This window comes from Spermophilus citellus, assembly GCF_964194105.1.
Source record: "Spermophilus citellus genome assembly, chromosome: 11".
Classification (NCBI taxonomy): Eukaryota; Metazoa; Chordata; class Mammalia; order Rodentia; family Sciuridae; genus Spermophilus; species Spermophilus citellus.
In genome coordinates this window covers 22,470,481-22,482,750 of record NC_138192.1, presented here as the reverse complement: position 1 = coordinate 22,482,750, position 12,270 = coordinate 22,470,481, and the positions used below count along the sequence as shown (strand labels likewise).

The 12,270-nt window shown below is 32.3% G+C and overlaps 1 protein-coding gene across 1 annotated transcript in view; it reads right to left on the bottom strand.

Moving 5' to 3' along the window:
- ACTR3 (actin related protein 3) overlaps nucleotides 1–12,270 on the bottom strand; it is a 58,601-nt gene that overhangs the window by 17,441 nt on the left and 28,890 nt on the right. The window contains exons 4-7 of the mRNA XM_081261898.1: nucleotides 9,186–9,296; nucleotides 6,485–6,580; nucleotides 4,542–4,649; nucleotides 2,211–2,354 (exon numbers count right to left, since the gene is read on the bottom strand). Coding sequence (XP_081118024.1) covers nucleotides 2,211–2,354; nucleotides 4,542–4,649; nucleotides 6,485–6,580; nucleotides 9,186–9,296 — 459 coding nt within the window. The remainder of the gene's footprint in view (nucleotides 1–2,210; nucleotides 2,355–4,541; nucleotides 4,650–6,484; nucleotides 6,581–9,185; nucleotides 9,297–12,270) is intronic.

Below are 12,270 nucleotides of genomic sequence, written 5' to 3'. Positions count from 1 at the left end.
TCTACAAGTCTATTTTGGTGCCAATACCATGCCGTTTTTGTTACTATAGCTCTGTAGTATAGTTTAAGGTCTGGTATTGTGATGTTTCCTGCTTCACTTTTCTTGCTAAGGATTGTTTTAGCTATTCTGGGGTATCTTATTTTTCCAAATAAGTTTATTGATTGCTTTTTCTATTTCTTTGAAGAATGTGATTAGGATTTTAATAGGAAGTGCATTAAATCTGTATAACACTTTTGATAGCATGGCCATTTTGACAATATTAATTCTGCCTATCCAGGAGCATGGGAGATCTTTCCATCTTCTGAGGTTTTCTTCAATTTCCTTCTTGTATGTTCTGTAGTTTTCAACGTAGAGGTCTTTCACCTCTTTTGTTAGATTAATTCCCAGGTATTTTGTTGTTGTTGCTGTTTTGAGGCTATTGTGAATGGAGTAGTTTTCCTAATTTCTCTTTCAGTGGATTTATCACTGATGTATAGGAATGTGTTTCATTTATTGATGTTGATTTTATATCCTGCTACCTTGATGAATTCATTTATTAGTTCTAGAAGTTTTAAAATCAGTATACTACAGTAATGCAGCTACGTCAATGTTTATAGCAGCTCAATTCACAATAGGTAAATTATATGGAACCAACCTATGTGTCCCTCAATAAATGAATGGATAAAGAAAATGTGGTATATATACTCAATGGACTGTTACTCAGCTTAAAGAAGAGTGAAATTATGGCATTTGCCAGTAAATGGTTGGAGTTTGAGAATATCATGCTAAGCGAAATATGCCAATCCTACCAAACCAAAGGCTGAATGTTTTTTCTAATATGAGGATGCTAATTCACAATAAAGTAGAGGGACACTAGGGAAGAATAGCATTACCTTAGATTAAGTAGAGAGAAGTGATGAGAGGGGAGGGGAGGGGACGGGATGTGGGAATAGAAAAGATACGAGAATGAAACAGACATTATTACTTAATGTATATATGTGACTACATGACCAATATGATTCTACAACATGTACACTCAGAAAAATGAAAAATTATATCCCATCTATGTATGATATATAAAAGTGCATAAATGTATTCTACTGTCATGTATAACTAATTAAAACAAATAAAAAATTTTTTAAAAAGATGGAAAACTTGATAATCTTATATGAAGTCTTTCCCCAAAATCTGGAAGTAGGAATTAAATGGTAATTATGTTCCTTAAAAAACATTCAAACTGAACATCAGTTTTCCCTGGAATAAAATTCCATCCCTAGTAGCTTTTTTGTTTTGCTTTATTTTAATATCAAAAAATTTCCAAAGTTGAAACAGCAGTGTGCACATTAATTTTTTATATATTGGTTACCAACTCAGGGTGACTTCTAGAAGCCATTTAGTAATTTCTTTATAATGAAGAACTTCATTCACCTTCATTGCTAAGGTTTAAAAAGCAAAGAAAATTCCATAAACACACAAAGAGGCAAATAAATGAGGTTATTTTTGTGAAGGCAGTTTTGCTTTTACATATTCAAAACATAACAGATTGACTGAAATTTCAATTATATTGGCAAAGAATAAATTTGAAAAGCAATGCTGAGTATTTTGATAGTATGCATGAAAAATTGATATAATAAAGAAGTATGTAAAAAGAAAATGAACAAAATAACTTATACAGCCTTCACATCTTTCTTTTGTTTTATACCTTTTGAGTCAAACAATGTATTTCATACTATAGTCCAATTAATGATATCAAAGTTATTTTAACAGCAGAAAACTGTTTAGGATTAAAATGAAGAATTCAACGAATACATTAAGACGTAATAATTCTATAATTCATTTTTAATAAAAGGAATGATCTCAAAAATGTATGTTAAAGTCATTTGTTGAAACATCCTATGTTAGGGGGCTGGGGCTGGGGCTCAGTGGTAGAGCATACACCTAGCATGTGTGAGGAACTGGGTTCAATTCTCAGCATCACATAAAAATAAAATAAAGGTTAAAAAAATCCTGTTAGTCCTCTCAAATATGAAATAGGGAAATAATATGCTATGAGTTTATAATCCTCAAAAATTTCCTTGCAAGAAATACAGAGATAATAATTAACAGTATTCATAACTAATTGACAAAAGATTTTTTAAAGTGTTGTTCCTCACTGAGAATTTCCTTCATGCTAATGTCACACATGTGATTTTAATTTTTAACCAAATTACACTTTTGTTACTACAGTTTACCTTTACTGCCTTTGCAGTTTCCAGGGATTGCTCTGGAGGGATGCCTACTTCTCGGTCTCTCAACAGCTGCTGAATAAAATATGTTATATCTCGTCCTGCGATTGGAATGTGTTTAATACAGCTGCCAATCACATACCCTTCAGCCTAGATGAGAGGGAAAGATACCAAGTTTACTTTCAGTGTCTTGAGAATTATTATAATCTAAAAAACAAATCATTAAAGAACAATTTCTTAAGTTGATATATTTGCATACTCAAGAATTGCTTTATCACAGAATTCTTCACCTCAGTATTCTCAACTACATTCATCATACTGTATCATAGAATTTATAATACCACACAGAAATTATGAGTACAAACGGCCAACAACTTAGGTTTATTCTTCAATTGACAGTGGTTTATAATCCTGATTAAAATGAGTCAACATTAGCCATGGTGCATGTCTGTAATCCCAGCAGCTTGGAAGGCTGAGACGGGAGGATCTTGGGTTCAAAGTCAGCCTCAGCAGAAACAAGGAGACCCTGTCTCTAAATAAAATACAAAATAGGGCTGGGGATGTGGCTCAGTGGTTGAGTCTCCCTGAAATCAATCCCCAGTTTCCCCCAACAAAAAAAAAAAAAAAAGAGTCAACATGGTTTAAACAGTAACCGTGTATCAGAACATTTTATATCTTCTATAAATTCAGAAAAAAAAATATATATATATAGTAATTATATCACCAAAACACTGATCATTAACTTAAGTGGTCACTGTTTTCCTGATGAAGCACTCAATTCACAAGCCTAAGGCAGTTCACACAACCTCACAGTGCTAAATTAGCTAAATTCTGTAGAACAAACAAATGCACAAATATACTGATATTACTCACAAGTATAACAAAATGTACAAAATTAAATTTCAGTACAAAAGAACATTAGGGGTGTCTTAACAGAATACTAGGCATCAGATTTATCCTTTCAACTTAAAATAGAAAATTAAATACATTCTATTAAATACAGGTTTTCAGACATTAGACAACAAGCAGAATAGTGTAGTGATTCCTACTAAGAAAAGGGAAACAAACAAGGTGAATGCTCTGCTAATGTCTGGGAAAGGAAGACCCACACAGAGCTTGATGGTGTCAGGGATACAGAATTTAGAGTTAGGGGAAACCAAGGTGGCTAACATTTGTCAGTCATGTTACGGAACTTAAGGGAGTATCCCATTTCAGATGACTAGTTAATCAGTATACTCATGTGAGAAAATCATCAAGGACAAAGAAGAGGAGCAGACAGAAGGGCCTCCAGAACTCACACATTACCAGAATAGTTCATGTTCCCCCTAGCCAGAGCTTAAAGACACTCCCAAGCATAGGACATCATGTAGTGTTCAGAAAGGTATTGCCTCCAAAACAGGGACAAATCAACCCTAGACAAAAGCCTCTTCTGGACATAGTGCCATTTAAAAGGAACGCTTGAAAGGACCAAACTGATTCCTAGTAACTGTGCCCCAGGCTAAGGCAACAGGATGACAAGATTGAGGCCACACACTGGGCACTTATTGACCCCGTCTCAAAACAAAAAAAAAAAAAAAGAAGAAGAAGAAGAAGAAGAAGAAGGGGGGCTTGGAATGTTGCTCAAAAGTACAGCACTTGCAAGTACAGAAAAGAGGTGACATAAAAATATGTGAAGAAATAACGAACACTTTCCAAATGTGAGCTGAGCACAGAATTCAAGACCAGCCTGGGAAACACAGCAAGGCTCCACCTCAAAAAGGGGGAAAAAGAAATATTAAAGGACACAGTTTAAGAAGAAGAAAAAAGTAATAGATGGAAATCTGGGCGTTCACAAAGGTATAAAGAATACTAGAAATTAGTATATTAAAATGAGAAAATAAGAAAAAAATTATTTTTCCAAAATCTGTTTTAGCTATAACTGACTAGTTATTATGGGCTGAATTTTACCTTCCAACCACTTCAAATTCTTTAGGGTCTTTAAAGAAGTCATTAAGTTAAATTGGAAGTAATTAGGGTCATTTCCTTTAATAATATGACTTGTGTCCTTATAAAAAGAGATTAAGACACAGATACATGAAAGGGAAAAGACATATAAAGACAAAAATAAAAATAAAAATGGTATCTTTTTATAAGTCACAAAGAGAGGCCTCATTAAAATCTAACTCTACCACACACCTTGATACTGGGCTAACATTTTGTAATCTAATTACAAAATTTTAATAATCACAACAAAATTTAAGGCATGATACCTAAAGTTTTTAAAAAGTGATATTAATTCAAAACTTAGCTTTGATGTGTTATTTTATGTTCTGTCCAGCAATTTTTAAATATACTTACCACAGGAATAACATGAGTGACACCATCTCCACTGTCTATTACCGTACCAGTCAATGTCCGTTCTCCTACTTGTCTTGAGGTCCAGGATGCAGCTAAGGCAAGAACAGCCTTAAGCAAAATGCATTAAGACAGGTAAAAAATAAAAACAAAAATAAGAGTTATTAGTAAAAAATAGTTAAATGGAGAACTTTTATTTAATTTTAAATGTAGAATTTGTAGAAAGAAAATACATAAATTTTGCATTATGCAATAAAATTCATTGAGAAATTTACAGATTTATTTTTGTTTTAGGAGCATATTTACAAATTTTAGTGAAAGTAACTTTTCTCCTAAAGTGAAAACATAAGGAGCAATAATGTAAAATACTATAGTACTAAAGTACCAGAACTTAAAATATATTCACATGGTCTAGCCAGTTACAAACCACAACGGTAAAAAGGATACAATCATCCAACCATCAGAATTAGCAGTAAATAAATAGCTGTAAGTAAGTACTGCTCTTAAAAACAACAGCTTTGATTTTGTTTAAAATGCAGCATACATTTAGAACTATGTAACAAATACTTTTTAAATGCCACTGCAATATTTGCTAAGAAGCAAACAACAACTATATTTCACCAATAAAAGAAAATGTCAGGGGGGGGAATAGTAAGCAAAGGTGACAAGATAGCATTTTTCTATTAAAACAAACAAGCCCTTGGCATAGCAACAATTCTTTTTAAAAAATTATTTACAGGAAAAACAAAACAAACCAAAAAAAAAAAACTACCTAACAAGAATTTTTAAAGGATTCTTTTTTTAAAAAGTTCAAAAATTAAGAAATTATTAAAAGAACTAAAAAAGGTCTTCAACTCAAGACTGAATGCCTTACAATAAAGTCCCTGATAAAGTATACATAACTCCTTAAATACTTTTAGCAATAAAGCATAAAAGGCAGCTTATTACCTTTATGGGCTGCATTAAAATTAAAAAGTTCTTTGCTATCCAAGCCAAAATAATCATGCCAATAATTATCATTTACTGGTACTATCTACCCTGGAGTTTTAAAAACTCCAAGTTCAATCTCAGGAAAAAGTGAAGTCAGACAGACCTCAGCTCATATCAAGCATTTAACTCTGAATGAGCTACCTTTAAGTTTTAGGTTTTTTGCTTCTACAAAAAATAGAGCACAAATAAATATAACTATTAGGGATGATGAATTGATATAAAGCACTTGTGATATGTCAGGTATTACATATGTTACAGAATTAAAAAACAAGAGGAATGTCCTAATACTGAGGGGTAAGAGAACAAAGATAAATGAACAACTTGTGATGAAATATTATAAGTCTTCATTATATACAAGATACAGGGGGGGCACAATGAGTAAGTCATACCTAAAGGTAAACTAATTAAAAAGACTATGATGGCCAGGCATAGTGATGCATGCCTATCCCAAGCAACTTCAGAGCCTGAGACAGGAGGATCACAAGTTTAAGGATAGCCTCAGCAACTTATAAGACCCTGTCTCAAAATAAAATTTTAAAAGAGTTAGGGATATACTTCAGTGGGTAAAGTGACCTTAAGTTAAATCCTCAATAGCCCCCTGGGGGGGGGGGAGGGCTATGATAAACACAACGTTACAAGGATAAGTGAATCGTAAAGTTCTGGGTATGGAGTATAGGAGGATACGCTGGATAAATATTAGTTTCCTTATTTCTGTTCTATAAAAGCTCTTGAAATATCCAAAGACCATTAATTTACTTACTTTAATAATTCTCCTTTTCTGACTAAATAGATCCATTTCCTATAATATTGTTTATAAATTAAACTCAGGAGAGAACTATGGTATGCTTCTGAGGTTATATTTAAGCTTTCATAAAAAAAAGAAAAAATTATGTTTTAGGAGCAGAGTAAACCAGATTAAAATTTAAAAGTCAAACTTAAAAAATAGAATTTATTACCTGCACAGCAATGTACAAGCCTGGTACATTGAAGGACTCAAACATTATTTCAGCAGTATATTCCCTGTTTTCTGGAGTATTCAGTGGAGGTTCAGTCTACATTGAATTGGATAACATTTTGAAGAAATGATATTAGACTGTCCTAATAACTTTATAGATAATTTTTAAATGATAAATGATTTATATCAAACATAATACGTAAAAGGCATTAAACTCATAGGTACAAGATACAAAAACCAAAGGAAAACTACAAAAAATTCAAACAAAATATTATATAAAAGTAATATGGCTATTTACACTTTAAAAAACTGAAACGCTGTTATCACCTCACTCAAATAGATTAAACATTGAGAAGAAAGGTGGGGGGACAAAGGGAATGAGGGAGAGAAAAGAAGAGAGAAAAAGTAAAGGTGGACAGATCAAATCATCTTAACACAGTACTGACCTCTAAGCAAACAAATATCATGGTACTTGTTAGTGGGAGAATCCCTATCTAAGTAATGTTTTAAACAGAACAGGAGTTTTGTCTAAAACTGTAGCAAATAAACTGAGATTCCATGGACTTAATGGAAGAACTTCCTGGAAAAATGTTATATTGTTACATAACCATTAAGAGTATCAAGTAGAGATGTTTACACAGTTCTCCTTTTTAAATTATGTAGATAGCATAGGACATTCAGAAACCTCATAAGTTAAGTCTAGATCAGAACACATCCTCGTGAGGCAAGAAAGAATTTTGGGAATAGCACTGGCAATCATGGTCCTCATGTTTATATCATGGTTCTCAAGCTTGACACTAGGTATACCTCCAGTACTTACGAAAATGATTTAAAAATCCAAACCTTTGCAGTATCTCAAACATTTAAATGTAAAAAACAAAACTTTTAAATTTAAGAAATACAGAAAAATTCTTTCTCACTGTAAGATAAGGAATGATTCCTTAAATTCAAAGAGTCCAAATTACCAAAAGTCTTAATGACAAAACTCAATTACAAATTAAATATTTTTCTGTTTTGAAAGTCACTATAAAGTAAAAGACAAGTAGACTTCTTCCATATGTAAAGCCTTTAACAGGTAAACTCCTTGTTCTATTTAAACTCACATAGAAGAAATATGCAACTGCATTAAAAAAATTAAAGATTATTTAGTATATATAAAATTAAACAAACTAAAAACAAAGATAATTAAACTCCAAAAGAGAAAATTTCTATAACAAAATATAATCACAGAACCTCACAAAAGAAAATATGCAAATAGCTAATAGGCACATGAAAAAGTCGTCATCATTAGTCATCAGAAAAATGCAAATTAAAACCAAAATGAGAAGTATTATACACCCACAAGAATGGCTAAAATTAAAGACTGACACACCAAATGTTAGGTAGAATGTAGAAGCAATCAGATCACCAACATATTGTTGGTGGGTGTGTTAAAAGGTACAACTTCTTAGAAAAAGTCCAAAGAGTATCCTACAAAACATGCATCGGACCTATGATACGGCAATTCCATATGTACATATTTACACAGGAGAAGGGAAAACATGTCGACAAAAAGACTTATAAAAGAATGCCCACAATAGCCAAATTGTAATAGTCAAAAACAAGAAACATGCTGAGGGAAGGAAATTCTACTAGAGAGCACATCTTCACTGATTCCATTTATATGAAACTCAAATAAAGTCAAAATTAATCTCAAACTAGAAGAAAAAAAAATAGTTTGCCTCTAGGGCATAGGGGGCAAAAATTAACTAAGAAAGGGCATGAGAAAACTTTCCAGGTTGACAATCATGTTAGATATCTTAATAAACATAAAGATGTATCCAACATCAAAACCAAAGATAGAACAAACCACATCATGCATCCAAGTCTAGGAAGTTAGTATTTCAATAAATAAATAAATAAGAGAAAAAACATATGTGTTTAAATGAAATAACTATCAGGGGAAATTTTTTAAATGTTATTTATTTATTTACTTTAATTATTTATTTATTTATTTTGTAGTTGTAGATGGACAGCATGCCTTTATTTTATTTGTTTATTTTTATGTGGTGCTAAGGATCCCACTCAGTGCCTCACACATGCCAGACAAGTGCTCTGCCATTGAACTACAGCCCCAGCCCAGTCAGGGGAAATTTTTTAAAAAACAAAAGTATTTTCCTCTGAGGAATACAAATCAAGAGGCGAAAGATGTGAGAGAGAAAAAGTGCTATTTCTTTGTTTTAAGTCATATAAAAGCATTTGATTTTTTTAAAGCTATGAACTTAAAAACCACCATTTTGATAAAATGAAAAAGGTTTAAAAATTATTTTGTATTTTTGCTTCTGAGAAGAATCAAGGAAATGATAATCAGTCTATTTTTAAAATAGGAAAGGACCATAGGTTTATTACTTTTTTTGAAAAAAAAAAAGAAAGTACCTCAAGTTTCCAACATTTTTCTCAACATTACATACTGACCGATCATAAAAATTGCGTATTAATTATCAAAGTTCTTAAATGCCTATACTCTGGTTTTGGACAAACTACTACCCTACTGGAACCAGTAATTAGATGGTCTTAAACATGACAGTTTTATAACAAATCCTTTTAGATATGACAATTTAACAAACGATAGATAAAGTATGTCCTGGTGAAACAGGTATGACATAAATATTCCCAGTGTTTCTTCAAAACTTTCACCAGTAAAATGAATAATCTGTACTTACCAAAAGAAAATAATGGTCTTCAGGTTCTGCCCTTAAATATTTAAAGATCACTTGCTCCATAAACCTTTCCATCAAGTCCCAATCTTCAACTATACCATGGCGAATTGGCCACTTAAGACAAAAAAACAAAACACATTATATTAAAACAAAATTATATAAAAATTATTGAAACAAAATTACATAAAAACAAAAAATTATACTAAAAAATTAATGAAACTGCTAAAAAATACTCCAGGGAATATTAGATCATTAGTGGATATTAGTATATAGTTCCTTAGGTATGCTAATGATGCTGTATATCATCCTTAGGAGGTAGATACTTAATTTAGAGAAATAAAATTACTTCCATAATGTATATTCAGATGGTTCAATAAAAACAATGAAGTATATCAAATGTTAAAAACTGTTAAATCTAGATGGAACGTTGCTGCACTAGTTTTTGAGATTTTTCAATATTTTGTAATGAAAAATCAGTCAATTTAAAATTAAGCCTATAAAAATCACAGTTTATCATAATTTCTTCACTACTGTTAACAGAAAACAATTTACTTGTAGCTACTAAGTTCTGGATAATGAAAGTTTAAGGTAGATATACACACACACATTTCCATTTTTTTCCTATCCCCACCGTCATCACTGTAGTTCAAGTCACTAACATCCCTTGCATTAGCTACTGTGCAAGTCAATTATCTCATCTTTCCCAGAACCATGCTTACCTCCCCCAAATAATTTCTCTTCACTGTTCAAAGCACTATAAAATTTTCTTTATAAATGCTGTCTCATTAACCTTCACATCAATCATGAATAACTAATTATATATCCACTACCCACATGAATTTAAATGGAACTCAAAAAGGTTAAGCCATAATTTAGGAGTAGAGTTTACATGTCTGTTATCTCAGCTATATGGGAAGCTGAATCAGGAAAAATGGCAAGTTCCAAGTCAGCCTGAGTGACTTAGTGAGCCTATGTCAAAATAAAAAAATAAAAGGAAAGAGATATGGGGGTACTGAGCAATGTAGCTCAGTAGTATAGCACTTGCCTAGCAAGTGTAAAGCCCCACTCCACCTCCCCCGCAAAAAACAGTGAATAATATCACAGAGCTCTCAAAAGCAGCATTACCAAAACTCAAGTCCAAACAAGATAACTTAGTATAATTAGTCATCTAGTAAACCTACTGATGTTGCACACAAGGTGAACTCGTTATAACAACAATTTCAACATTCTTTCCTGGTCTACCTGTCCAGCCTCCTCACTTCTTTCTATTTCTCCACACTTCAGGCATGAATTAGTTTTGGGCTTTGGTATCCCTCAAACTTTACAGCCTTCTTAGATACTAGCCTATATGCCCTTAGGCAGAGACTTTGCCTGCCTAACTCACCCAGCAAATTTCTATTTTAACTCTTTAAGCCTCAGCTTAACAATTTACTTCTCAAGGGCTTTTCTGAATGTCCAAAATAGGTTATTTACTCCTGCAATATGTGCCTACAACATCCTGGGCTTCCCTTTTCCTAACCTCCACAAACTTGTAATAATTTTTTCAATATCTCCCTTTCTATCAAATTGTAAAAACCTTCAAGTCATGAAAGCAATTTTTCTTATTTATTAAAGTATTCTCAGCACTTGGCAAAGTTGCAAAGATTTTGATACATTAGGTAGTCATTCATTAACAAATAAATTATGAGAGAAGGGAAGAAAAAGAGTACAAAAAAGGAAAACTGAAAATTAGGCAAGATCAATGTCAAAGAAAAAGATGATAGTGGTCAAAATAGTGTTTATCTTTTGCAAGGGATGAAGTAGTAAGTGTGGGAGTAGACACAAGAAAAGCTTGTGGGTTACTAGATTTGTTCTACATCTAGAAACCGTTAGGATCAGCCATAAAAATTCGAAAAAAGATTATAAAAAGACAATAATAAATAATTTATGATTCAGAAAGAGGGAAGGAAAAGGATAGGAAAGGAAGATTAATAAAAAAAAAAGGGGGGGGGGTACAGAGCAGTATTTCCAGGGCACATAAGCTTCCAAATGGAGAGAAATGGCACAGACTGAAATAAAACCAGGAGGGAAATATCTCTAAATGTGGCAATGTGGAAATGAGAGGAAGCCAATCCATTGAGGACCCTGAAACCCAGTGGGCATAGCAAAGTAAACACTGCCCAATTAAATAGGTTAAAATTTTCCCGGGGTAGAAGCAAGAGCAGAGTTAAAGCATCAGGAAAGGAAGCCACAGGGAAGAAGAAATTTAATAACTGAAAATGAAAGACAAAATAAATCAATGTTCAATTGAGAGTTACGACAAAATCTCAGAAGAAAACAAAGTGGCCAGCCTTGAACATTCAGACATCATTAAAGAAAACAAAATAAGTAACCATTATCAGAATACACAAGAACTCTGGGACAACGTTAAGAGACCAAATTTAAGAATCACTGGAATTGAGGAGGATTGTGAGATGCAGGTAAATCAAATGGATAACCTCTTCAGGGAATTAACAAGAGAAATTTTTCTAAATCTTAAAAATAAGATGGAAATCCACATACAGGATGCATTCAGAACTCCAAAAAAACAAGATCAAAAAGAACTTTTCCATGATATAATACAATTAAAATACCTAACATATAGAAAAAGAATAGAATATTAAAAGTCTCAAAAAAAAAAAAAAAAAAAAAAAACAACCACATCAGGTCATATTTAGAGGCAAGACAACAGAATCACTTCTCTTTTCTTTGCACAAACTCTAAAATCCAGGAGGGCTTGGAGTAATGTGTTCCAAGTCCTGAGAGAAAATAACTGTCAACCAAGATGGCTACATCTAGCAAAGCTATCCTTCAAAATCAAAGGAGAAACAAAAAATTTTCCAAGATATGCAAAAACTAAAGGAATTCATGACTAGTAAGCCTAAGTGCCCTTCAGTGGATGAATGAATAAAGTAAATATATATATATATATATATATATATATATATCTCATACACACACACACACACACACACACACACACTACACACAGTGGAGTTTTATTTAGTCATAAAGAAAAATAAAATTATGTCATTTGAAGGAAGATGGATGGAACTTGGACCACTATATT